Source organism: Neoarius graeffei, chromosome 13 (genome assembly GCF_027579695.1).
Source record: "Neoarius graeffei isolate fNeoGra1 chromosome 13, fNeoGra1.pri, whole genome shotgun sequence".
NCBI classification, from domain to species: Eukaryota; Metazoa; Chordata; class Actinopteri; order Siluriformes; family Ariidae; genus Neoarius; species Neoarius graeffei.
The window spans coordinates 73452945-73477806 of NC_083581.1; the positions used below are offsets into that span (position 1 = coordinate 73452945).

Sequence of the window (24862 nt, forward strand, 5' to 3'; positions counted from 1 at the left end):
GATGTGCAGCCGACAAATCTGCGCCAACTGTGTGATGCCATCATGTCAATATGGACCAAACTCTCTGAGGAATGCTTCCAGCACCTTGTTGAATCTATGCCACGAAGAATTGAGGCAGTTCTGAAGGCAAAAGGGGGTCCAACCCATTACTAGCATGGTGTACCTAATAAAGTGGCCGGTGAGTGTATAAATTAATGTATCTCCTTTTTTGCTTGTCATGTAAAGCAGGCTAATGCTAACTAAAAATACCACACAGACTCGGAGATATTCCTAAACCTGAACAGCACTCACACTGTCAACATTTGGGAAAGTCAACTCTTTCACTCGTCACTATTTGCACAGACCTTGTTACTGGATTGCTGGTTCAGTAACCTGAAGTGCACGATGTGGTCATCAGTGTCGTTTGACCAAATGTGAAAAGAAGTTGGTTATCTTCAGTGAATGACAAGGTGAAAAATGATAAAAGGGTAAGCAAAGTCAAAGAAGAACTTGATTTTTTTTATTGAATTTGTTTTTTTATTGAAATGTATGTGTTTTGAATGTGTGGCTACAGTTTGTTAGCAGCTGTGGTTGGCCTGCTGCCTCTGTCTTTGAGCCTGGAGTTAACAGGATTGTTTGGAAGCTTCACTTCTCCCAACTTTCCAAATGTGTATCCTAATAACCAACTCATCATCTGGAACATCACAGGCCCAGTGGGTCACAGACTTCGGCTGTACTTCACCCATTTCGGCCTGGAGCCCTCTCTTCACTGTGAATATGACTACCTACAGGTAATCTACTAAAACATGACCTCAGTGATATAGAACACTTATAACTGTGGTAAATGTATGCTGAAAACCAATGAACAATGACTCTGGTTCCAATGCAAAACTATTACCTCGTATGAATACTATTCATTTGTGATCTTGATGTGAACATGTGAGCATTAGCACTGCACATACAGAGTTATAATCACTAAAATTGCATTAGGTCCAATAGACATAATCTTGATGGGGTGAATGAAAGAACCTAATTCCATGCTTGCAAACCTAAACATGTGTAATCAAGTTTTTAGAAAAACAACTACTTCACAATATGTGTTTATGTTCTATATAGCTGTACAACCGCAAACGTTTACACCCTTAGGAAAAAAATAATATTTAATTTAAAGGTTCTGACTGCAAAGTTGAATTCTGGGCAAAATGTTCTATTACTATTGCTGTTGGAGTTTCGAGATGTTCTGCTGCTGCACGCACACACCGTGTATCCTGTGTGTAAATGTTTCGCCAAGATAAAAAGTAGCCCGCATTTTACGATTCTGGAGATTGCCGAAGTAAGTGAGCAACAATATCACGTGACCACTGTGGGGCATGTTTGACCTACTTTTAACCAAAACAAGTCGGTGTGGGCAAACATGGCAGACTCGGCTCTCCTGCCAGTGGAAAAGAAATGGAAAGCTTATCTTGCCTAGTGAGTGCAACTGCAAGATAGAGCAAGGTTAGATGATGTCAGTTTTCTGGACAGTTAACTAAATCATTCTAGCTAGCGCTTAGCTATCTTAGCCTTAGAATGCATAGACTTGACTCCACAGTAGCAAGTATGGAGTTATACACCGAATGTTTTGATCTGGGTGGCACGGTGGTGTAGTGGTTAGCGCTGTCGCCTCACAGCAAGAAGGTCCGGATTCGAGCCCCGTGGCCGGTGAGGGCCTTTCTGTGCGGAGTTTGCATGTTGTCCGCATGGGTTTCCTCCGGGTGCTCCGGTTTCCCCCACAGTCCAAAGACATGCAGGTTAGGTTAACTGGTGACTCTAAATTGAGCGTAGGTGTGAATGTGAGTGTGAATGGTTGTCTGTGTGTATGTGTCAGCCCTGTGATGACCTGGCGACTTGTCCAGGGTGTACCCTGCCTTTCGCCCGTAGTCAGCTGGGATAGGCTCCAGCTTGCCTGTGACCCTGTAGAACAGGATAAAGCGGCTAGAGTTAATGAATGAGATGTTTTGATCTTACAGAGAAAGAAATGATAACACAAAAGCAGTAACAGAGAAAAGATATAAATATTTGTCTTTTGTTTCACGGATCTATTTGCAAATCTCAACCACAAATTACATCCCTGCAACTCAACACTCTCTGAGGGCGATACAGAGTCACGATGTTTTCCACGTGTCATCATCTTGGTGCGACGCAGTTCCATAGTTATGCTAATTAGTTAAAGCTCCTCACGTCCGGCTGTTTCCGTAGGGCCAAAGTGTTTACCTCAAGAGGTAGGAAAACGGTCCCAAAATGGAGAAAAGTGACCCTCAGGACATCAAAATGATCACATCCCGTTCGTCTGCATGATATTGTTCTTGCGAGACATAGGAAAATGCCATGCACAAAAAAAAAAAGTGTGAAAATTTCAGATGACTTTGCAGTCAGCACCTTTAAAGGTAGACTGCTTTCAGATTTTTCAAGTTTATGTAAGCTATTTCCCCGAGACCCAGTTATTTTTGTTTAGTGGACTGAAAGCTACTGAATTTGAATCACAGACTTCCAATTTTATTAGGTTTTTTAAAAATAGAACAATTAATGAATTTGGGGCCATGTGGCCCTAAATTCTCCGCTATTTTTTTTTCTGCTTCTCCATGACCCAATTCAAGATACTACGTTGTGCATCATGTGGTGGGTTTTCCCCGTTTGCGCAAGGCATTGTGGGATACAAATTTGAAACAGGAAAGAAAACTGGAGGACGTGAGTGTGCGAATGAAATGTCAAAGACCAACTACAGTAATGGAAAGTGAGAAGAAAAGACGTTATGTTATATACAAAGGAAAGGAAATGCAGGACCAAACTAATAAATATCGGCGCTCAGCGAGCACCTCGGTGTGATCAGCAGTTCGTTTAGCGACAGAATGATGGAACTGTCAGTGCACGCTCAAAGGTAAACCTGTAGATGGCAGTAATGCAACACTGTGGATGCCAGCTGCTGTAAAACCCAAAAGAAGAAGAAGGTGGTAAACGTGCGCATGCACACATGGACTTCCTCTGTCTGCTTGACTGCACGAAATGAGCAGTTTTTTGCACATTATTTACTTTAATCCTCAAATTAAATAACTTCCCAGCCACAGAATGTCCTGATATTTTGTGAGATATTACAGAAATAAACATATATGACCACATTTCAGACGGAACTAAATTTCACTGATTTTATGAAATTGAAAGGCCGTCTAGCTTTAAAGCAAGAAAGAGAGAGAGAATTATAATTGTCATGTTCTTTTATCAGCACAAATAAAATATAGTGCAGGAGTTCTCAAAGTTTTTGTAGCCAGGAACCCCTTTAACTGTAAAATAAATTCCATAGACCCCCTCAGTACAGATTCATTTCATGAACCTTATTTAAATGTGTACAATAATATCTTATTTATTTCAGTCCTTGAGCTTTTTCTCTATTCCTGAATCTTCCATCAACAGAACACGAGGTCTAAACGGAGATTATTTACAGGCCAACCTGTTTTTTTTTTTAGCTCTTGAGATTTGGAGATTTACTGACGTTTTTGTAACCCATTCAAGTTAAGTGAACAGGCTAATAACTATAAGAATTCAGTAATAAATATAATAGGTTTGTTCATGGTGGGTTGTGATTTCCATCACTGTAACCAAATTAAAAATCATGAATGAATCTGAATGCTATATAAACTCATTTATCTGTCTTTTTCTTTCTGGTGTTACAGGTGATTTTAGAGGGCAATGATACAGTCAGATTCTGTGGCGAGGATGAGAAAAATTATGATGATTCGCCAAAGGGCACCAATCTCTACTCTTCCACCAACAAAATGTCTGTGATTTTCAGATCAGATTACTCCAATGAGGATCGATTTACAGGCTTCCAAGCTTATTACACTGCAGAAGGTGAATAACTTATTGCTACATTGCTATGGGGAAGCTGTGGCCTAATGGCTTTAGAAGGAGCTTTGGGACCAAAAGGTCACTGGTTCGGTTCAGCAAGAATGGCTGAAGTGCCCTTGAGCAAGGCACTGAGCCCCCAACTGCTACCCAGGCTGCTCTGGGTATGTTGTATGTTGTTCTGAATAAGAGCATCTGCTAAATGCCATTAATGTAATTTACATCTGGGGTTTTGTAACTGTACTATGCAACCTAGTCTACAGATCTATATACATATATATAGTCTACAGATCAGAAGCACAAGAAGGAAGATGTAGCCATGGTTCTTGGCAAACAAGAATGATATTAAATTAAGACAATATTAGTGTGTGCTGCTGCAGCCTTACAGCATGTTCCTCAGTTCAATCCTGAGCTCGGATTACTGTCTGTGTGGACTCATGCATGTGTCTGACTGGCGGCCCATTCACACTCGCTGAAAACTATACATTTTCCGCTACTATGCTAAAATGGTATTGTGTGGGAATGGGAGAAAAACGGTAATGTTGCAACAATATTGTCTCCCCTGGTGACATTGTAACATGGAAATCTTTTGCCATGGGGTCCAGTAGGAATTGGAACCACTGGATTTACATGTTGTGATTGGTTGTGATGTTGCTGGTGCTGACATAAATGATGTAGTAATATTATTGCTATGGGTGGCATGGTGGTGTAGTGGTTAGCACTGTCGCGTCACAGCAAGAACATTCTGGGTTTGAACCTCACAGCTGACAATTTTCCTTTCTGTGTGGAGTTTACATGTTCTCTCTGTGTCTGCGTGGATTTCCTCTGGGTGCTCCGGTTTCCCCCACAGTTCAAAGGTACAGTGGTGCTTGAAAGTTTGTGAACCCTTTAGAATTTTCTATATTTCTGCATAAATATGACCTAAAACATCATCAGATTTTCACACAAGTCCTAAAAGTAGATAAAGAGAACCCAGTTAAACAAATGAGACAAAAATATTATACTTGGTCATTTATTTATTGAGAGAAATGATCTAATATTGCATATCTGTGAGTGGCAAAAGTATGTGAACCTCTAGGATTAGCAGTTAATTTGAAGGTGAAATTAGAGTCAGGTGTTTTCAATCAATGGGACGACAATCAGGTGTGAGTGGGCACCCTGTTTTATTTAAAGAACAGGAATCTATCAAAGTCTGATCTTCACAACACATGCTTGTGGAAGTGTATCATGGCACGAACAAAGGAGATTTCTGAGGACCTCAGAAAAAGCGTTGGTGATGCTCATCAGGCTGGAAAAGGTTACAAAACTATCTCTAAAGAGTTTGGACTCCACCAATCGACAGTCAGACAGATTGTGTACAAATGGAGGAAATTCAAGACCATTGTTACCCTCCCTAGGAGTGGTCGACCAACAAAGATCACTCCAAGAGCAAGGCATGTAATAGTCAGCGAAGCCACAAAGGACCCCAGGGTAACTTCTAAGCAACTGAAGGCCTCTCTCACATTGGCTAATGTTAATGTTCATGAGTCCACCATCAGGAGAACACTGAACAACAATGGTGTGCATGGCAGGGTTGCAAGGAGAAAGCCACTGCTCTCCAAAAAGAACATTGCTGCTCATCTGCAGTTTGCTAAAGATCACGTGGACAAGCCAGAAGGCTATTGGAAAAATGTTTTGTGGACAGATGAGACCAAAATAGGACTTTTTGGTTCAAATGAGAAGCGTTATGTTTGGAGAAAGGAAAACGCTGCATTCCAGCATAAGAACCTTATCCCATTATGTGAAACATGGTGGTGGTAGTATCATGGTTTGGGCCTGTTTTGCTGCATCTGGGCCAGGACGGCTTGCCATCATTGATGAAACAATGAACTCTAAATTATACCAGTGAATTCTAAAGGAAAATGTCAGGACATCTGTCCATGAACTGAATCTCAAGAGAAGGTGGGTCATGCAGCAAGACAACGACCCTAACTACACAAGTCGTTCTACCAAAGAATGATTAAAGAAGAATAAAGTTAATGTTTTGGAATGGCCAAGTCAAAGTCCTGACCTTAATCCAATCAAAATGTTGTGGAAGGACCTGAAGCGAGCAGTTCATGTGAGGAAACCCACCAACATCCCAGAGTTGAAGCTGTTCTGTATGGAGGAATGGGCTAAAATTCCTCCAAGCCGGTGTGCAGGACTGATCAACAATTACCGGAAACATTTATTTGCAGTTATTGCTGCACAAGGGGGTCACACCAGATACTGAAAGTAAAGGTTCACATACTTTTGCCACTCACAGATATGTAATATTGGATCATTTTCCTCAATAAATAAATGACCAAGTATAATATTTTTGTCTCATTTGTTTAACTGGGTTCTCTTTATCTACTTTTAGGACTTGTGTGAAAATCTGATGATGTTTTAGGCCATATTTATGCAGAAATATAGAACATTCTAAAGGGTTCACAAACTTTCAAGCACCACTGTATGTAGTTAGGCTAATTGGCTACTCTAAATTGTCCATGACCAAAAACAGTGCAGCAGAGGAGTGGCTAGCTGGTTGTACTTACTTAGTCAAGAATCTCTAGGGAAGGTACCCAACCCAGAACACACTGGGTGGGTAAAGAAGAAGAGAATATTGCTATGTATCTTGTTAGCGTAGTGTAGCTGAAGGATTTGCAGGTGAGAACACCTGACAGGGACCGCAACATGAACGCTCCTTCAGTGGCCCCCTACCAAATCCCTGCACTCAAGAAGACCTGGAAGCATTGTCCTCCTGTGCGAAATAATGCATCCAACACCTGATAGGGACAGTTTAATATAAAGCTGTTGCGTAGTGACTCGAGAAGATGATGATGATTGCTATGTATTGCCTGAATATAAAGCAACTGGTGGCAAACTCAAAACAACAAGCAAAGAACACATTGGCAATTATAAGCAAAAATCTTATAAATAGCCTTTGCTTGAACAAAACAAATGTTCAGAAACTGGAAGAGAACTCTCTCAACAGAGACATGGTGCAGCTCGACTGGTGCCATGTTGCTAACTAGTTAATGTGCCAGCTTGGGCTCATCACAACAATGGACTTGCTGCCTTGTGAATTATATGTCGTATCTGGTAGCATTCTGTTAAAACAGTCAGGTGGGAACTGGGAATACACAATATCCATTACTTTTCCATTATGGAAGATAGAGTGGGAATGAAAATTTGTTATCTATCCTGAGTTGTTTTTACCTCATACACTAACAGGTTTTGTACATGAAAAGGGCTTGGGTTTTCTCTCATCATCCTAAATACTTATGTGCTAAATTACCTCTAGGTGGAAACGTGTGTGCATGATACCATGCAATGTCCTGGTGTCCCATCCAGAATGTATTTCCAACTCACACCTTGTGTTCTTGAGATAGGCTCCAGATATGGAGCAGAGATGAAGCAATGCTGAACCTGACACTATGTTTTCCATCCCTTTGACAGCCAGCACAGTATTGCTAATGAATCATATCTTCCATTGAACAATGTGTTAATGACCTTTGCTACAAAGTTCCTGGGCAATCTTCACAGCAAGAAATCTGCAGTTTACAGCCAGTATTGAAAACATCTCATTTTGAAGAAAGGAAAGCCAATTAAAATGGTTAGGTGATGTCCTGGGAACTTTACAATAAAAAAATTGCATCAAGTTGCAAGATTAATGTCAGAGGGTGGGGAAATGCCTCCACCAAAGGAAGCATTGTAGCAATTAACAACTGTAAGGTTACATTAGATGGATAACATCCTGGCTGTTAAACATCCAGCTTGAAAACTGGACTATTAAAGACTAGGTGATGTTTTTCCAAACTTCAGCATCCAGTTTGTACCCAGTATTGCCTCAGATTCCTATTCTTGGCAGCCAGGAGTGGAACCTGATGTGCTGTTCTGCTGTTTTACTAGCAATCTGATGTCTTATGCATTCTGAGATGCTTTTCAGTTCACCACAGTTGTAAAGATTGATTGATTGTTTTTTGTTACGAGTAATGACAGTGCACTGCTGGGTTGATGAACTTTTCAAAAGTTTGCATGGGAGAACAGCATATTTTCGTTTGGCCTTTAAAGACATTTAAAAGTGTTTAACCTACATAAAACTAGTGTCAATTCAAGAATAAACAAAAAGACAGAGTCATCTATATCCCCCGCCCTATATACCAAGTTTCAAGATATTATGTGTCACATTTTTCAAGTTCTGCTGCAGGAAACCAACCCGACCTCTTTACACTGACCTCAGCAGCCCATGATATAAACCCACTGGACCTTTGGTCCAGGTGAGCTAAAAATTAACATTTCTCACATTTCTTAGTATCAAAAGACACATATACATTAATCAACACATATACCAACTTTCAAGACCATACCAGTTTTCAAGTTCTGCTCCAGAAACAAAACCTACCCCTAAGACTAACCTGATAGACTAAGTCTGAAATTGTTTCCATGGAAACATGAAAAATTAAAATTTCTCAAATTATGCATGCATGCATGTATGTATGTATGTATGTATGTATGTATGTATGTATGTATGTAAAGGCACATCTACATCACCTTGTTAACATCTCACCCCCTACATGAGGCTGTGGGGGTTTTAAGCAGCTCTTTTAGGCCAAGTTTACATTAGACCGTATCTGTCTCGTTTTCTTCGCGGATGCACTGTCCGTTTACATTAAACCGCCTGGAAACGCCGGGAAATGGGAATCCGCCAGGGTCCACGTATTCAATCCAGATCGTGTCTGGTCCGGTGCTGTGTAAACATTGAGAATACGCAGATACGCGGATACGCTGTGCTGAGCTCTAGCTGGCGTCGTCATTGGACAACGTCACTGTGACATCCACCTTCCTGATTCGCTGGCGTTGGTCATGTGACGCGACTGCTGAAAAACGGCGCGGACTTCCGCCTTGTATCACCTTTCATTAAAGAGTATAAAAGTATGAAAATACTGCAAATACTGATGCAAATACTGCCCATTGTGTAGTTATGATTGTCTTTAGGCTTGCCATCCTTCCACTTGCAAGTGGTAAGTGATATGCACTGGGATCACACACACAGCGGCTCAGTCCCGAATCACTGCTCGTGCGCTATACTCGCGCGCTCTGTGAGCTGCGCAGGGCCGGAGTGCGCACCCTCCAGAGGGCACTCGCTGTTCAGGGCGGAGTGATTTGGAGCGCAGGATGCCTGCGGAGCCGAGCGTATTCGTGTATTGGTGTTGCTGTGTGCACGCGAATCGTGTATTGGCGTTGCTGTGTGCACACTAATCGTTTTAAAAACGTTAATCTGATGATCCGCTGATACGGTCTAATGTAAACCCCACCTTAGTAGTAGACTGCTACACCCACGGTGTAAGAAGGAGAGATACCTGCTGCTGTCAGACTGTATAACACCCACAACTTGTAATGTAACATCAAGAACCTGTTTGTCATTATATTTGCACTACTTCACCACTACTACCTCTGCCATCTGTCATCGATGCAATTATTATGTGCAATAATATAGGCCTTTTAAACTATATATATATAAATTTTGGAAAAATTGCACATTACAGGTTGACTCTCTCTCTCTCTCTCTCTCTCTCTCTCTCTCTATATATATATATATATATATATATATATATACACACACACACACACACACACACACACACACACACACACACACAGTCTACCTGTAATGTGCAATTTTTCCGAGCCTCTCAATAAGGCAATATTTCTATACTTTTTCCATGGTAGATAATGCAAATGGCCCTCTGTATTAATCTTTCATTTGTCTAATTTTTATTTTTTATTTCAGTTTTATTTGTTATCTGTATGACATTTTCTTGCTACTGTAACACGTGAATTTCCCTGATGTGGGATGAATAAAGTGAATCTAATCTAATGTAATCTAATCTAACATGTATACCAAGTTTCAAATCCATATCATGAATAGTTTTGGATATATGCTTTGGAAACGAACATTGCTCTTAGAAACTAAGTCAAAATCTATTTTTTATGTAAAAATTTGAAAAATAAATTTTTTTTTCAAAAATCCAAAATAGCAAACAGCACCAGTTCAGATGTTGCTTGATATGTATACAAAGTTTCACAACGATATCTTCAGTAGTGTTAAAGATATGGACTGGAAACGAAAATGTGACCGGATGGCCAGATGGAACCCGTTTCTATAACCCCCGCCAAACTTTGTTTGGGCAGGGGTTAATAACATATTTATGGAATATATTGTTCATTTTGTGTGGCGTTGTGATGAGCTTTTACTTTAAGCATTTTTTAACATTGTGTAATGCAATACACCAAACTCACGGGCACCGCCATCTTGGGTTTTTTAGTGATCTTCGTCACCGGTCCGTGTGTTTTGTTGTTGCTTCCAGCTCGCTCACTCACTGTTGGTTCAGTCAGCTTGAAACTCATGATTCCCCCACTTAGCGGGTGAATCTCTCATGTTGACTTGTGTTTCCAATAAAATCAACTGAACACCTGCTGTCTCGTGCCTGCAAAAGATCGGATCACTGGGGAAAATTTTGTATCCTTAAAAAAAAAATTTCCTAATATATATTTTTTCATAGAGAAAAAAACGAGAAGGCGTATAAATATCAGTAATACTGTTTTCAAGAGAATTAACAAAATTTTGACCCTGTTATACGCAGCACATTCGAGCACCACCGTCATTAGTCATACTTGGTGTCCACAAGTTAAAGTGAACATACCCAATCAATTCTGGCTTTTATGTTTAAAGACAAAGGTTTATGACCAGGGCAACAGACAGAAATAGAAATTTGAAAGAGAAACAGAAATAGAAATGAAGTGAAGAATTATTAGAAAAAAAGAGCTCATCTACACTAAACCTCCAGTTTCTTTCTTTCTTACTTTAAATAGAGAAAAAAAATAACAACCCCTTTCCAAAAACTCACATTATGAACATATGGTCATAATTAGCTGTTGCAAGTAAGGCATAACTGATTAATATTTGCAACGTTAATAGTAATCGCAATCTTCATTATGAGGATGGCTTACTCATTACAGAGAATATAGTGAGTAGATAAGCTGGTATGTTGTACTTTACCTTATTATATACTTTATTATTATATATACTTTTATGTACCTACTTACTTATATATTATACATACTGATATACAGTATATATATATATATATATATATATATATATATATATATATATATACACACACAAACTTGATATTTATATACTAACTTAATATTATATATCATATACTATCACACTTTTACATATACTATATGTACTGTATACTTTAACTATGCCTATCATGTAATATACTATACTTTTTATCTACCATATACCACTAAACACACTGCACATGTATGTAACTGTCCACAAAGTATTTGCACTGCTTATTTGCATTGTGACTGGTGACTGCCAACTGCACTACCTCACTACCTCCCACACTGAGAGCTGTATATTTTATTACTTGCTCTTATTGGTAATATTTTGTTTCTTTTGGTATTTTGTTTTTTGTATTTTAGTTTTTTTTTATACAGATAATGCTATTTAGTTTTTGTATTGATCTTGTGCAATGCGGAAATGTTACTGGATACCTTGAATTTCCCTCTGGGATTAATAAAGTATCTATCTACCGTATCTACAGTGCTCAGTGTAAATGAGTCCACCCCTTTTGAAAAGTAACATTTTAAACAATATCTCAATGAACACAAACAATTTCTAAAATTAGATTAGATTAGATTCAACTTTATTGTCATTACTCAGTATAAATACAGGGTAACAAAATGCAGTTAGCATCTAATCAGAAGTGCAAATAGCAGAAATGCAGTATAATACAAATAAATACAGTATGTGCAGATAAGCAATATGTATAGATGAATGCAGCTATGTACAGCTAGTGCAAATGAGACGGTTATAGTGAGTAGAGAATGTACAGATAAATAAATAAATAGGATGTTCAATAGTTCTGTGCAGTATATGTACGGTAGTTAAGGGAGAAGTAACTACAGGTAGGGCTATAAAAAGGGTGGTTATAATTATAATTATCCTTAAAGCTATATACAGAAGTAGCTAACTTGCTATGCAGATGTCTTGTGAATATAAAATGTTGAAAAGACAAAGTTTAATATAACATCTGTTTAACTTATAACGGGAAAGTAAGGTTAATAATATAACTTAGATTACACATTTTTCAGTTTTACTCAAATTAGGGTGGTGCAAAAATGAGCACACCCCACAACAAAAACTACTACATCTAGTACTTTGTATGGCCTCCATGGTTTTTAATGACAGCACCAAGTCTTCTAGGCATGGAATGAACAAGTTGGTGACATTTTGCAACATCAACCTTTTTCCATTCTTCAACAACGACCTCTTTTAGTGACTGGATGCTGGATGGAGAGTGATGCTCAACTTGTCTCTTCAGAATTCCCCATAGGTGTTCGATTGGGTTCAGATCAGGAGACATACTTGGCCACTGAATCACTTTCACCCTGTTCTTCTTCAGAAATCCAACAGTGGCCTTAGATGTGTGTTTAATCATGTTGGAAAAGTGCACAACGACCAAGGGCACAGAGTGATGGTAGCATCTTCTCTTTCAGTATAGAGCAATGATACCATCAATGAAATGCAGCTCCTTGACACCAGCAGCACTCCTGCAGCCCCACATAAGGACACTGCCACCACCATGTTTCACTGTAGGCACCATGCATTTTTCTTTGTATTCCTCACCTTTGCGACACCATACAGTTTTGAAGCCATCAGTTCCAAAAACATTTATCTTGGTCTCATCACTCCAGAGTATAGAGTCCCAGTAGTCTTCATCTTTGTCAGCATGGGCCCTGGCGAACTCTAGGTGGGCTTTTTATGCCTGGGCTTTAGGAGAGGCTTCTTTCATGGACGGCATCCATGCATGCCATTCCTCTGCAGTGTATGCCGTATTGTGTCACGGGAAATAGTCACTCCGGTTTGGTTTTCTACTCCTTTAGATAACTGCAGTGAACTTGCATGCCGATTTTCTTCAACCCTTCTCATCAGTAGACGCTCCTGTCGAGGTGTTAACTTCCGTGGATGACCTGGACGTCTCTGTGAGATGGTTGCAGTTCCATCTTTCTTAAATTTTTATACCACTTTTGCTACAGTATTCTGACTGATAAGTAAAGCTTTGCTGATCTTCTTGTAGCCTTCACCTTTGTGGTGGAAAGAAATTATTTTCTTTGGGGAATTCTGAAGAGACAAGTTGAGCATCACTCTCCATCCAGTCAATAAAAGAGGTCACTGTTGAAGAAGGAAAAAAGATTGATGTTGCAAAATGTCGTCAACTTGTTCATTCCATGCCTAGAAGACTTGGTGCTGTCATTAAAAATCATGGAGGCCATACAAAGTACTAGATGTAGTAGTTTTTGTTGTGGGTGTACTCATTTTTGCACCACCCTAATTTGAGTACAACTGAAAAATGTGTAATCTAAGTGATATTATTAACCTTACTTTCCCGTTATAAGTTAAACAGATGTTATATTAAACTTTGTCTTGTCAACATTTTGGAAATTGTTTGTGTTTATTGAGATATTGTTTAAAATGTTACTTTTCAAAGGGGGTGCACTCATTTATGCTGAGCACTCTATCTATCTCTCTCTAGAATGAAACTTTGTCAGCAAAAACACAAATACTAATTGCTTGCTTTCTCTCTGTGCACAGACATTGACGAGTGCGCGATTACAGTGGATGGAGAGCCTGTGTGTGACCATTACTGCCACAATTACGTGGGGGGCCATTACTGCACTTGCAGACTGGGATACCAGCTCCATGCCAATAAAAGGGATTGCACTGGTAAGGATGCAGAACGAGCGTGAACAGTGTGACCTTCAATTAATTTGGTGGCTGATCACTGAAGCAAACGAGGAGCGTTTATATTAATACTGGAGGCAATGGATTTTCAATTTGCTTTGTTTGTTGCATTTGTAACAATTTGCATTTGTTATAAACAACAATGCTGGAATTGCGCCGAAGATTTTTCACTGTTATTTTAAATGTCATTTGTGCAAACAGACTGTAGCATTACTTTTATATAAATCTTCACACACACACACACACACACACACACACACACACATTTTATATATATATATATATATATATATATATATATATATATATATATATATATATATATCTAGATACTGTAGCAATAAAACTTCTAAAACAAACGTGTCCATGACTCTTATGTCCATGCATAGATATTTCAGAATGCTCCTGTCTGCCTTTCAGATTGGTGCACAGTATGCAGGGCACCATCGATTATTTTTCAACGTTGAACTTTGCTTCTTTGGCAATTCGCTCGAGACAGTTGTTTTCTTTTTATCATCAACATTGCTATAGACCTATTTAGTGTGTATCACCATCCCGGTGCCCTGAAGCCAGCACATACAATTGACCCTGTTAGAAGCTACTGATTATAATAGCACAGGCCACAACAGAGTAAGGAAAAAAAAAAAAAACATTGCAAGGATTCCTTTTTAACTGAAAGAGATACCTCAGAGTGCTCAGCATGGGACAAGCAGAGAGATTGTGCACCCATCTGTTACATTAATCCATTTTGTAATGTCAGTTATGCAAAAATAATGTAGAATGTAGCCTCGATTAAAGTTGGCCTGAAAGCAATGAGTAATCCATAATGCAGTTGTTTATTAAAGTGGATTCTCTGAAGCAAAGCCAAGGTGGTTATTATATATAATTATTGAGTTCTTATAGTTATTAGCTGGTTTGACAGGTCACTTACTATAAAAAGGCACCAAAATATTATTGTACTCATGCAAATAATGAGTCTAATATTTGAATAGTAGGATTATGTTTGGAGTAGGTCTGCAAAATTTATTTTACAGTTAAAGCTAGACGTCCTTTCGATTTCATAAAATCAGTGAAATTTAGTTCCTTCTGAAATGTGGTCATTGTGATATATGTTTATTTCTGTAACAACTCACAAAATATCAGGCCATTCTGTGGCTGGGAAGTTCTTTAATTTGAGGGGATTCCTGAGCAAATAATGTGCATGAAATCATTCACTTCACACAGTCAAGCAGACAGAGGAAGTCCGTGTGTGCATGCGCAGGTTTACCTCTGACCGTGCACTGACGGTTCCATCATTCTGTCGCTAAACGAACAGCTGATCACACCGAGGTGCTCGCTGACCGCCGATATTTATTAATTTGGTCCTGCGTTTCCTTTCCTTCGTATATAACATATCTTTTCTTCTTGTTTTCCATTACTGTAGTCAGTCATTCACATTTCATTCGCACACTCACGTCCTCCATTTTTCTCTCCTGTTTCAAATTTGTATCCCACAATGCCTTGCTTGAATGGGGAAAGCCCACCACGTGATGCAAGACGTAGTATCTTAAATTGGGTCATGGTGAAGCAGGAAAAAATAGCGGAGAATTTAGGGCCAGGTGGCTGTAAATTCATCTCATCTCATCTCATTATCTCTAGCCGCTTTATCCTGTTCTACAGGGTCGCAGGCAAGCTGGAGCCTATCCCAGCTGACTATGGGCGAAAGGTGGGGTTCACACCTACGGTCAATTTAGAGTCACGAGTTAACCTAACCTGCATGTCTTTGGACTGTGGGGGAAACCGGAGCACCCAGAGGAAACCCACACGGACACGGAGAGAACATGCAAACTCTGCACAGAAAGGCCCTCGCCGGCCACGGGGCTCGAACCCGGACCTTCTTGCTGTGAGGCGACAGCGCTAACCACTACACCACCGTGCCGCCCCTGTAAATTCATTAATTGTTCTATTTAATTTTTTTTTTTTTATAAAATTGGAAATCTGTGATTCGAATTCAGTAGCTTTCGGTCTACTAAACGAAAATATTTGGGTGTCGGGAAAAATTCTTTTTATGACCGACACTTGAAAAATCTGAAAGGCAGTCTACCTTTAAAGGGGTGCAGAAAGTTTGAGAACCCCTGGCTTCAGGTCCTTAAATAAATAGTGAAAATTGTCTTGGTTGGACAGTGTGCTCATTACCATGCCTGCATATGAAACACTCCATATCTTTATCAGTCTGAGGCTAAGTTAATCACTAAGTTCCTGATGGAACAGCAGGATGGCGAGCAAGGGGGGGAAAAAAAGCTACCTGTTTGCTGCTTTAATAGAGTGATGATGGTGGGTAATTAATCACAATTACCAGCTTTGACATGCCTCTTAATTATTGTTCTCCACTGAAGAAAGTGACATCGCATTATGCTGAGGAATGGGGACAAATAGCTGCATCTGGGTCTGCCTAATTATATAAATTACCTAACCTTTGTTACATTTGATAGAGCTTCTCTCTTTGTCACATTCGAATACATTTGATTTGCTTGAAAATGAATTGCAGCAGCTGGCAAAAACAGACAAAACGCATGAGTCTATTAAGTAAAGTTTTGTCATGAAAAGGAAATGAAGAAAAAATACTGGTGGATCATTCATTTACAAATGAATTCATATTAAGCACTGCGATTTCTCAAATCTGATTGGTCAGAGGGTGTTAGTCTTACAGCAACTCGAACAGTAAAGAAGATGCTTCACAAAATCCAAGACTGATAAGAAGATTAAAACCCATGCTGTTATTTAACAAAGAAATACATATTATCGTTAATATGTTGAAATGCTCTGTAAGCAAAGTGTCATTTATTTAACAATGATGGAAGGAGCCTCCAGTCAACGCTTTGCAACAGTAAGTACATTTTCTGCCACAAAGTTTTCAGGACAAAGGAGTTTGTAAAATATCCAGTTTCTCAGTAGCATGTGTGTTTTTGTGTGTTTTAAATCTTATTAACTTCTAGACTGAGGGGAAAAAAAAAGAGAGGCGGGTAAGAGAATGACTGTTTATAGCTGCTATAACATTCCACAACATTAAATTAAACTATGAATAAATACATTTAAAGATAGACTGCCTTTTAGATTTTTCACATGTTGGTCATAAAAAGAATTTTCCCCGACACTCAATTATTTTTGTTTAGTGGACCGAAAGCTACTGAATTCGAATCACAGACTTCCAATTTTATTAGTTTTTTTTAAATAGAACAATTAATAAATTGAAGGCCATGTGGCCCTAAATTCTCTGCTATTATTTCCTGCTTCACCATGACCCAATTCAAGATACTATGTTATGCATCACGTGGTGGGCTTTCCCCATTCGCGCAAGGCATTGTGGGATACAAATTTGAAACAGGAGAGAAAAATGGAGGACTTGAGTGTGCAAATGAAATGTCAAATACCGACTACAATAACGGAAAACGAGAAGAAAAGACGTTACGTTGCATATGAAGGAAAGGAAACGCAGGACCAAACTAATAAATATCGGCACTCAGCGAGCACTTTGGTGTGATCAGCTGTTCGTTTAGCGACAGAATGATGGAACTGTCAGTGCACGCTCAAAGGTAAACCTGTAGATGGCAGTAATGCAACACTGTGGATGCCAGCTGCCGTAAAACCCAAAAGAAGAAGGTGGTAAACCTGCACATGTGCACATAGATTTCCTCTGTCTGTTTGACTGCGTGAAGCGAGTGATTTCATGCACATTATTTGCTTTAATTCCCTCAAATTAAATAACTTCCCAGCCACAGAATGGCCTGATATTTTGTGAGATATTACAGAAATAAACATATCACAATGACCACATTTCAGAGAGAACTAAATATCACCAATTTTATGAAACCGAAAGGCCATCTAGCTTTAAAAATAACATAAATAAATAGAAAATTGCTAGTGCTGGCACATTAGTCATGCGTCATGTAAGAGGAATAAAACACTAAGATGTATTGGTATATAAAATAACCAGCTTTGGGGATGTAACAGTATCTCTGCTTCACACTAGACCACATCACATCATCCCAGTCTAAATTTTGCATGTGTAGAGAAAGATAATAATATTGCACTTGCAATAGTGCAATGTTGATGATGATGACATCAAAATGAATGACTTTTTCCTTTCTATAGTGGAATGCAGTGGTCAGGTGCTTTTGGACAGGTCAGGTGAGCTGACTAGCCCAGAGTATCCGCTTCCATACCCCAGAATGAGTCAGTGTGACTACACCATCCGCCTGGTGGAGGGCTTCAAAGTGAGCCTTGACTTTGTGGATATCTTTGATATGGAGACTCATCCGGACGTTCGCTGCCCTTATGACTTCCTCAAGGTTGGTACACTTGGACAGGAGGTACTGTTTCTTCAAGTCAAATCAAGCTTGAAATATCAATGAATTTTACAGCACTGAAAAAAAAAAAAGTCATATTGGGGCACCGTAAAAAGATTCCAGATGAAATCCATGCCATTTAAAAGGAAAGTTAGTGGTTTAAGTAATGTTGTTATCTCATATGTGCATTAAAAAGTTAATACTGTAATTCATGTAAAGATGTTGACATGATACATAATTTATTTTATAACTATTTTCCTAATTTATCATTCTCAAAAAGTAGAATTTTAGGAGATAAACTGGCAAATGAATTAAACATAATATTAAAATAGTCAACGAAGAGTAACTTTTACATCCATTATTTTGCAATTAAAAAGAAATCAATGAAACTATGACATTTGTTTGCAGTATTGATGCTGATTTGGGCTGTGAAACTTGTTTGCTGCTTTTTTTTTTTGAGATATTATAACTCTATAGGTCAATGTCCAAAAGTTATATCACAGTGATTTAAATGTTTGATGTGTCAAAAGAAAAAAAAAAAGACAGAAAAACTATTTTCTACACATCAGAAATCAGCAGACTCGTTATCATGCAAATGTTTATATTTATATATATTTTTGTTTCGGATATTTGCACTGTGAAATCACACTTGGTCTTAGACCTATGTTAAAATATAGCTGTTATGCTAGGAATGAAACACTTTCGGTGCATGCGGTTAGAGGAAAACAATCAACAGTGGAGTTGACAAGTTGATTATTTTGCAAAACAGCATATGTGTGAACTATTTGTGAATGATTAAAATGAAATAATGTATAGATTTAGGCACTGCCTAAAAGTGGAGCTCCCATCTGTTTCTGGGTTGTAGAATTTTCTTATATCATAGCCAGCTTCAGGCGGCACGGTGGTGTAGTGTTTAGCGCTGTCGCCTCACAACAAGAAGGTCCGGGTTCGAGCCCCGTGGCTGGCAAGGGCCTTTCTGTGTGGAGTTTGCATGTTCTCCCCGTGTCCACGTGGGTTTCCTCCGGGTGCTCCGGTTTCCCCCACAGTCCAAAGACATGCAGGTTAGGTTAACTGGTGACTCTAAATTGACCGTAGGCGTGAATGTGAGTGTGAATGGCTGTCTGTGTCTATGTATCAGCCCTGTGATGACCTGGTGACTTGTCCAGGGTGTACCCCGCCTTTTGCCCATAGTCAGCTGGGATAGGCTCCAGCTTGCCTGCGACCCTGTAGAACAGGATAAAGCGGCTAGAGATAATAGCCAGCTTCTTTTGTTTTATTTCTTTACCTGCCATAACACTGGCCACTAGATGATGTGTATGACTGGTAATTACTAACACTGGCCACTAGGCGGTGTTTAGGACTGGTAATTACTAACACTGGCCATTAGGCAGTGTGTAGGACTGGTATCCGATGATGACAATCCGATGATGACGATCCTGCCTCTGCTACTTGTGAGTTCTCATGTGACTATAAATTCCAATCCATGAGCCACACTGCCTGCTGCAGACAGCACAGTTAAGGGCACTGACTGGAGGTATGGGTGTGGAACTGGCTTCACATCTCTTCAAGCATCTCCTGGTCTGTCGGTCTCCTCAGTCCTCCTTGAGCTTCTGCACCCCTTGCTGACAGAGCTGCTGCCAGATGGAGCATTGGGTGGCAATGTCCTCTAGCTGGCTTGGGTTCAGACCACACTTTTTCATAGTCATCTTCAGCTGGTCTTTGTAATGTTTTTTTCTGGCCCCCTGCCAGGTGGTGGCCAACATGTAGCTGGCCATACAGCATCTTGCAAGGTAGGCATTCCTTCGACATCCTGATGACGTGACCAACCCAGCAAAGTTGGTGCTGGGTGATGATGGCCTCCATACTGACGCAGTTGGTCTTGCGGAGGATTTCAGTATGGGGCACTCTGTCACTCCAGGTTATTCCCAGGATGCATTGGAGGCATCTGATATGGAAAGCCTCAAGCATCTTGAGGTGGCAACTGTACAGGGTCCACGCCTCACCGGTGTAGAGGAGAGTTGTGATGATGACTGCCAGATAGACTGATATTTTGGTCTGGAGTTTGAGGTCTTTATTTCGGAAGACCCTTTTTCTGAGTCTGCCAAAGGAAGATGACACATGTTTAATCCAGTTTTGTATTTCTCTGTCGATGCTGGAGTCATCAGAGAGGAAACTGCCCAGGTATTTGAAGGATTCCACTGTTATAAGTGGTTTGTCGGAGACTGTGAAGGTTGGTGAGTGGAGTGGAGGAGTAGAGGCTCACTGGCATATTACTTCAGTCTTGGCCACATCCTGCCATACGCCTTTGCAGCAGCTGCAAGGGTGACTTGCATTGCTTCTGGTGTATGGGCCACGACTGCACAGTCATCGGCATACTGTAGCTCAATGATGTGCTCAGATGTTGTTTTTGTGGCCGCTTGGAGCCTTCGGATGTTAAACAGATTCCCATCAAGTCTGAAGTCCAAGGTAATTCCGCTGTCTCTCTCGATGTCCTTATGGAGCAGTAGTGTCACACACAGGAGGAAAATGTTAAAAAGAACTGGAGCAAGGATGCACCCCTGACATACACCAGTGCATACCCTGAATGGCTCGGATTCCTGGCCTCCAATGGTCACACGTGCCGTCATGCCTTGATGAAACTGCTGGAGGATGTTAACAAACCTTTGTGGGCAGCCAAACTTCAGAAGAATTTTCCATAGGATCTCCCTGTTGACTGTGTTGAAGGCCTTTGACAGGTCAATGAAGGCTATGAAGAGGTCTTGATGTTGCTCCCTACACTTCTCCTGGAGTTGCCGTGCTGTGAATACCATGTCCACAGTACTCCTGTTTCTCCTGAACCCACACTGAGACTCAGGCAGCAGCTCCTCTGAGATGTTTTTCACCAGCCTCTGTAGCATAACTTTGGTCAGGACTTTTCCAGCAGCAGCCAGGAGTGATATGCCATGGCTGTTGCCACAGAGGGACTTGTCTCCTTTGCCTTTGTATATGGGGATGATGTTAGCATCCTTCCACTGCTGGGGGACGGTTTCGGTCTTCCATATGTGTGAGATAAAGAGGAAAAGTGCATGGGTGCAGAGGTAGCCTCCCTGTCTGAAGATCTCCACAGGGATATTGTTAGGGCCAGGGGTTTTGTTGTTCTTTAGCAACCTTACTGCACGATGAACCTCTTCAAGGGTTGGAAGATGGTCAAGGTCTTGGATGGTGGGGTGGACAGGTAGTTCATCCAGGACTGAGGGACCTACTGGGGAGGGCTGGTTCAGCAGAGCTTGAAAGTGCTCTGCCCACCTTTTTGAGATCAGATTCTGGTCCTTTATGAAGGTGGTACCATTGCCAAATTTCAGGGGGAAGATGGAGCAGTTTCTTGGGCCATAGATCGTTTTCACTGCATCATAAAAGTTGTGCATATCATTTCTGTCGGCATGAGATTGTATTTCATTTGCCTTTGATATCCACCACTCATTCTGCAGGGCACGCAATCTTGATGGCACCTCTCTCCTGGATTCTTGCCATTTTTGCCAGAGAGCAGTTGATGTAGGATTTGTGAGGACAGCACTATGTGCTTTGTGCATGCCTTTCAGTATGGAAGTTATTGTGCCCATGTCACTGAACCAGTCCTATTGCTTTCTTCCCTTGTACCTGATAGATTGGGAAGCTGCCTCATTGAGCCTAGAGCTCACAGAAGACTACTTCTCATCTATGGAGTCATCTGTGCTCAGGAGAAGCTCAATGTCTTCCAGGGTTTCAGCCAGAGCCAGATGGAGGCTGTTCCAGATCTCAGCCTTTTCTAGCTGGATACAGTCCAGCTTCTTCTTTCTTGGCTTCTGGAGATGGACAGCAGGGCGTACTTTCACCAGGAGCCTGGTCATGATGAGCCGGTGATCTGTCCAGCACTCAGCACCTCTCATTGCATGAGTGAGTAAGACGTCTTTTATCTCAGACGGTCTCACAATGATGTAGTCCAGCAGGTGCCAATGTTTGGAGTGTGGGTGCATCCAGGATGTTTTGTGTTTATTTTTGAGCTGGAAGAGTGTGTTTGTGATGGTCAGGCCATGCTCAGCACAGAGGCTTAGCAAATGCAGACCGTTTGCATTGACACGACCAATGCCATGCCCACCAATGACACCACTCCATACCTTGTTGTCTTTCCCCACTCTAGCATTGAAATCGCCCAGCAAAAATATCTTGTCTTCCTTGGGTATACGATGGAGAGCCTCATCTAGTGATTGATAGAAGCAGTCCTTCACGTCATCCCCTGATGGTAGTGTTGGTGCATAGGCACTTAGTAGGGTAGCATAGCATTTCTTAGCCAGAGGGATCCTGAGTGACATGAGCCTTTCGCTTATGCCAGTTGGTGTTTCAGTGAGTCTTGGTAGGAGGCTATTTTTTATTGCAAGTCCTACACCAATCTGGTGTCGTCCTCCTGCAGGGTATCCCTTCCAGAAGAAGGTGTAGGTATCCTTCTTCAGGGATCCTTCATCCAGGAACCTTGTCTCACTCAGAGTGGCAATGCCAATGTTGTAGCGGTTGAGTTCTGCTGCAATGAGTGCAGTTCTTCACTGAGGTCTTTTGCCATTGGCGTCCAGCAGGGTTCAAATGTTCCATGTTGCCAATTTAAGAGGGACAGTTTTCTCACATTTATTTCGACCACAGAGTGGAATGTCCTGATAGGTGTGGTAGCCTATCCAGGATACTCTGAGTGGGCAATGTTTAGGCCACCTTTTCTAGGCCTCTCCCCACTTGGGGTGAGCAGTGTGACTCCTAAATAGGGCTGCTCAGTCACACAGGGGTCTGCCAAGAGCAGCTGCCACTCAGCCCAGCTGCCGGCGACCATAAATAGCCCTGTGCCGCTGGCGTGCAGGTATCTGACTAGGAGCTCCCAGTGCATTCAAACCTGCTCCCATCACCAGACACCCTATCGCCACCAGACTTTCCGTTTCCGTTTGCTGGTCTCACCGAGGCAGAGGTGGATACCTGCGCAGAGACATTATTTAGAGTGCTGTTGGGGGTGCGCATGTCCCAGCAGCACTTCTTCACCATGAGAGGGTGAAACCTGGTGGCAAGGGAAAGCCCAAGATGACCAGCACTCTTCCACACCCACAGGAGGCTGCTGGAACTCCAGTCTTTCAGAGAACCCCCTGTCGCTTGCTGCCACACACGTTGCTTTTCTCTCAGGGAGTGCTCCCCTAGCCTTTGTCATCCTCGACTTACCCACAAGGCAGCGGGACAGTGATTGGCCAATGCAGGGCATGTCACTCCATGTGAGCCTGTGCATTTGTCCTCTGGGGACCACTGTAGCCCCAAAGATCCCCTACAGTTTAGCCTGAGACCGCAAAGTACCCAGTTTCCGTGCGTGGCCACATGGAGGCACTGCAGGAGACTTGGCGGAAGAGAGGCTATGTACTGGCAGGAGGAGACTTACACACTCTGCTCCTCTTTTCATCCCCAAGGGGGCTAGCCAGCAGCAGTAGCTGGAAGCAGAAAGTAGCATGCAGCATGCACTAGTTACAAGCACTACTACCCCAGTACTACTGCACTGACACATCAAACACCCTGTGCAATAATGTACACCACACACATGACTGGTAATTACTAACACTGGCCACTAGGCGGTGTTTAGGACTGGTAATTACTAACACTGGCCACTAGGCAGTGTTTAGGACTGGTAATTACTAACACTGGCCACTAGGTGGTGTTTCTCATCTCATCATCTCTAGCTACTTTATCCTTCTACAGGGTCGCAGGCAAGCTGGAGCCTATCCCAGCTGACTATGGGCGAAAGGTGGGGTACACCCTGGACAAGTCGCCAGGTCATCACAGGGCTGACACATAGACACAGACAACCATTCACACTCACATTCACACCTACGGTCAGTTTAGAGTCACCAGTTAACCTAACCTGCATGTCTTTGGACTGTGGGGGAAACCGGAGCACCCAGAGGAAACCCACGCAGACACGGGGAGAACATGCAAACTCCACACAGAAAGGCCCTCGCCAGCCCCGGGGCTCGAACCCAGGACCTTCTTGCTGTGAGGCGACAGCGCTAACCACTACACCTAGGTGGTGTGTAGGACTGGTAATTACTAACACTGGCTACTAGGTGGTATGTAGGACTGGTAATTACTAACGCTGGCCACTAGGCGGTGTGTAGGACTGGTAATTACTAACACTGGCCACTAGGCGGTCTGTCTCATCTCATTCTCATCTCATCTCATTATCTCATTCTCATCTCATCTCATTATCTCATCTCATCTCATTATCTGTAGCCGCTTTATTCTGTTCTACAGGGTCGCAGGCAAGCTGGAGCCTATCCCAGCTGACTACGGGCAAAAGGCGGGGTACACCCTGGACAAGTCACCAGGTCATCACAGGGCTGACACATAGACACAGACAACCATTCACACTCACATTCACACCTACGGTCAATTTAGAGTCACCAGTTAACCTAACCTGCATGTCTTTGGACTGTGGGGGAAACTGGAGCACCCGGAGGAAACCCACACGGACACGGGGAGAACATGCAAACTATGCACAGAAAGGCCCTCGCCGGCCACGGGGCTCGAACCCGGACCTTCTTGCTGTGAGGCGACAGCGCTAACCACTACACCACCGTGCCGCCCCTAGGCGGTGTGTATGACTGGTAATTACTAACACTGGCCACTCGGCAGTGTGTATGACTGGTAATTACGATGGGTTTCTTTATATCCACACTTTATGCCTATGGAGCTCCGCTAATTAATGAATGACACCATATTTTATCATTTTATAGTTCCGCTTAATGTTGTGAAATGTCCACAAAACAATTTTAGTTCCTGATATGACTTATAAAGCAGTTATAAACACTCATTCTCCAGT

General features: G+C 41.6%; 1 protein-coding gene across 1 annotated transcript in view; it reads left to right on the forward strand.

The window, feature by feature from the left end:
• The first annotated feature begins 456 nt into the window (after window positions 1–456).
• Window positions 457–24862, forward strand: part of masp2 (MBL associated serine protease 2) — a 42486-nt gene continuing 18080 nt past the window's right edge. The window contains exons 1-5 of the mRNA XM_060936688.1: window positions 457–467; window positions 554–770; window positions 3687–3864; window positions 13535–13666; window positions 17816–18012. Coding sequence (XP_060792671.1) covers window positions 457–467; window positions 554–770; window positions 3687–3864; window positions 13535–13666; window positions 17816–18012 — 735 coding nt within the window. The remainder of the gene's footprint in view (window positions 468–553; window positions 771–3686; window positions 3865–13534; window positions 13667–17815; window positions 18013–24862) is intronic.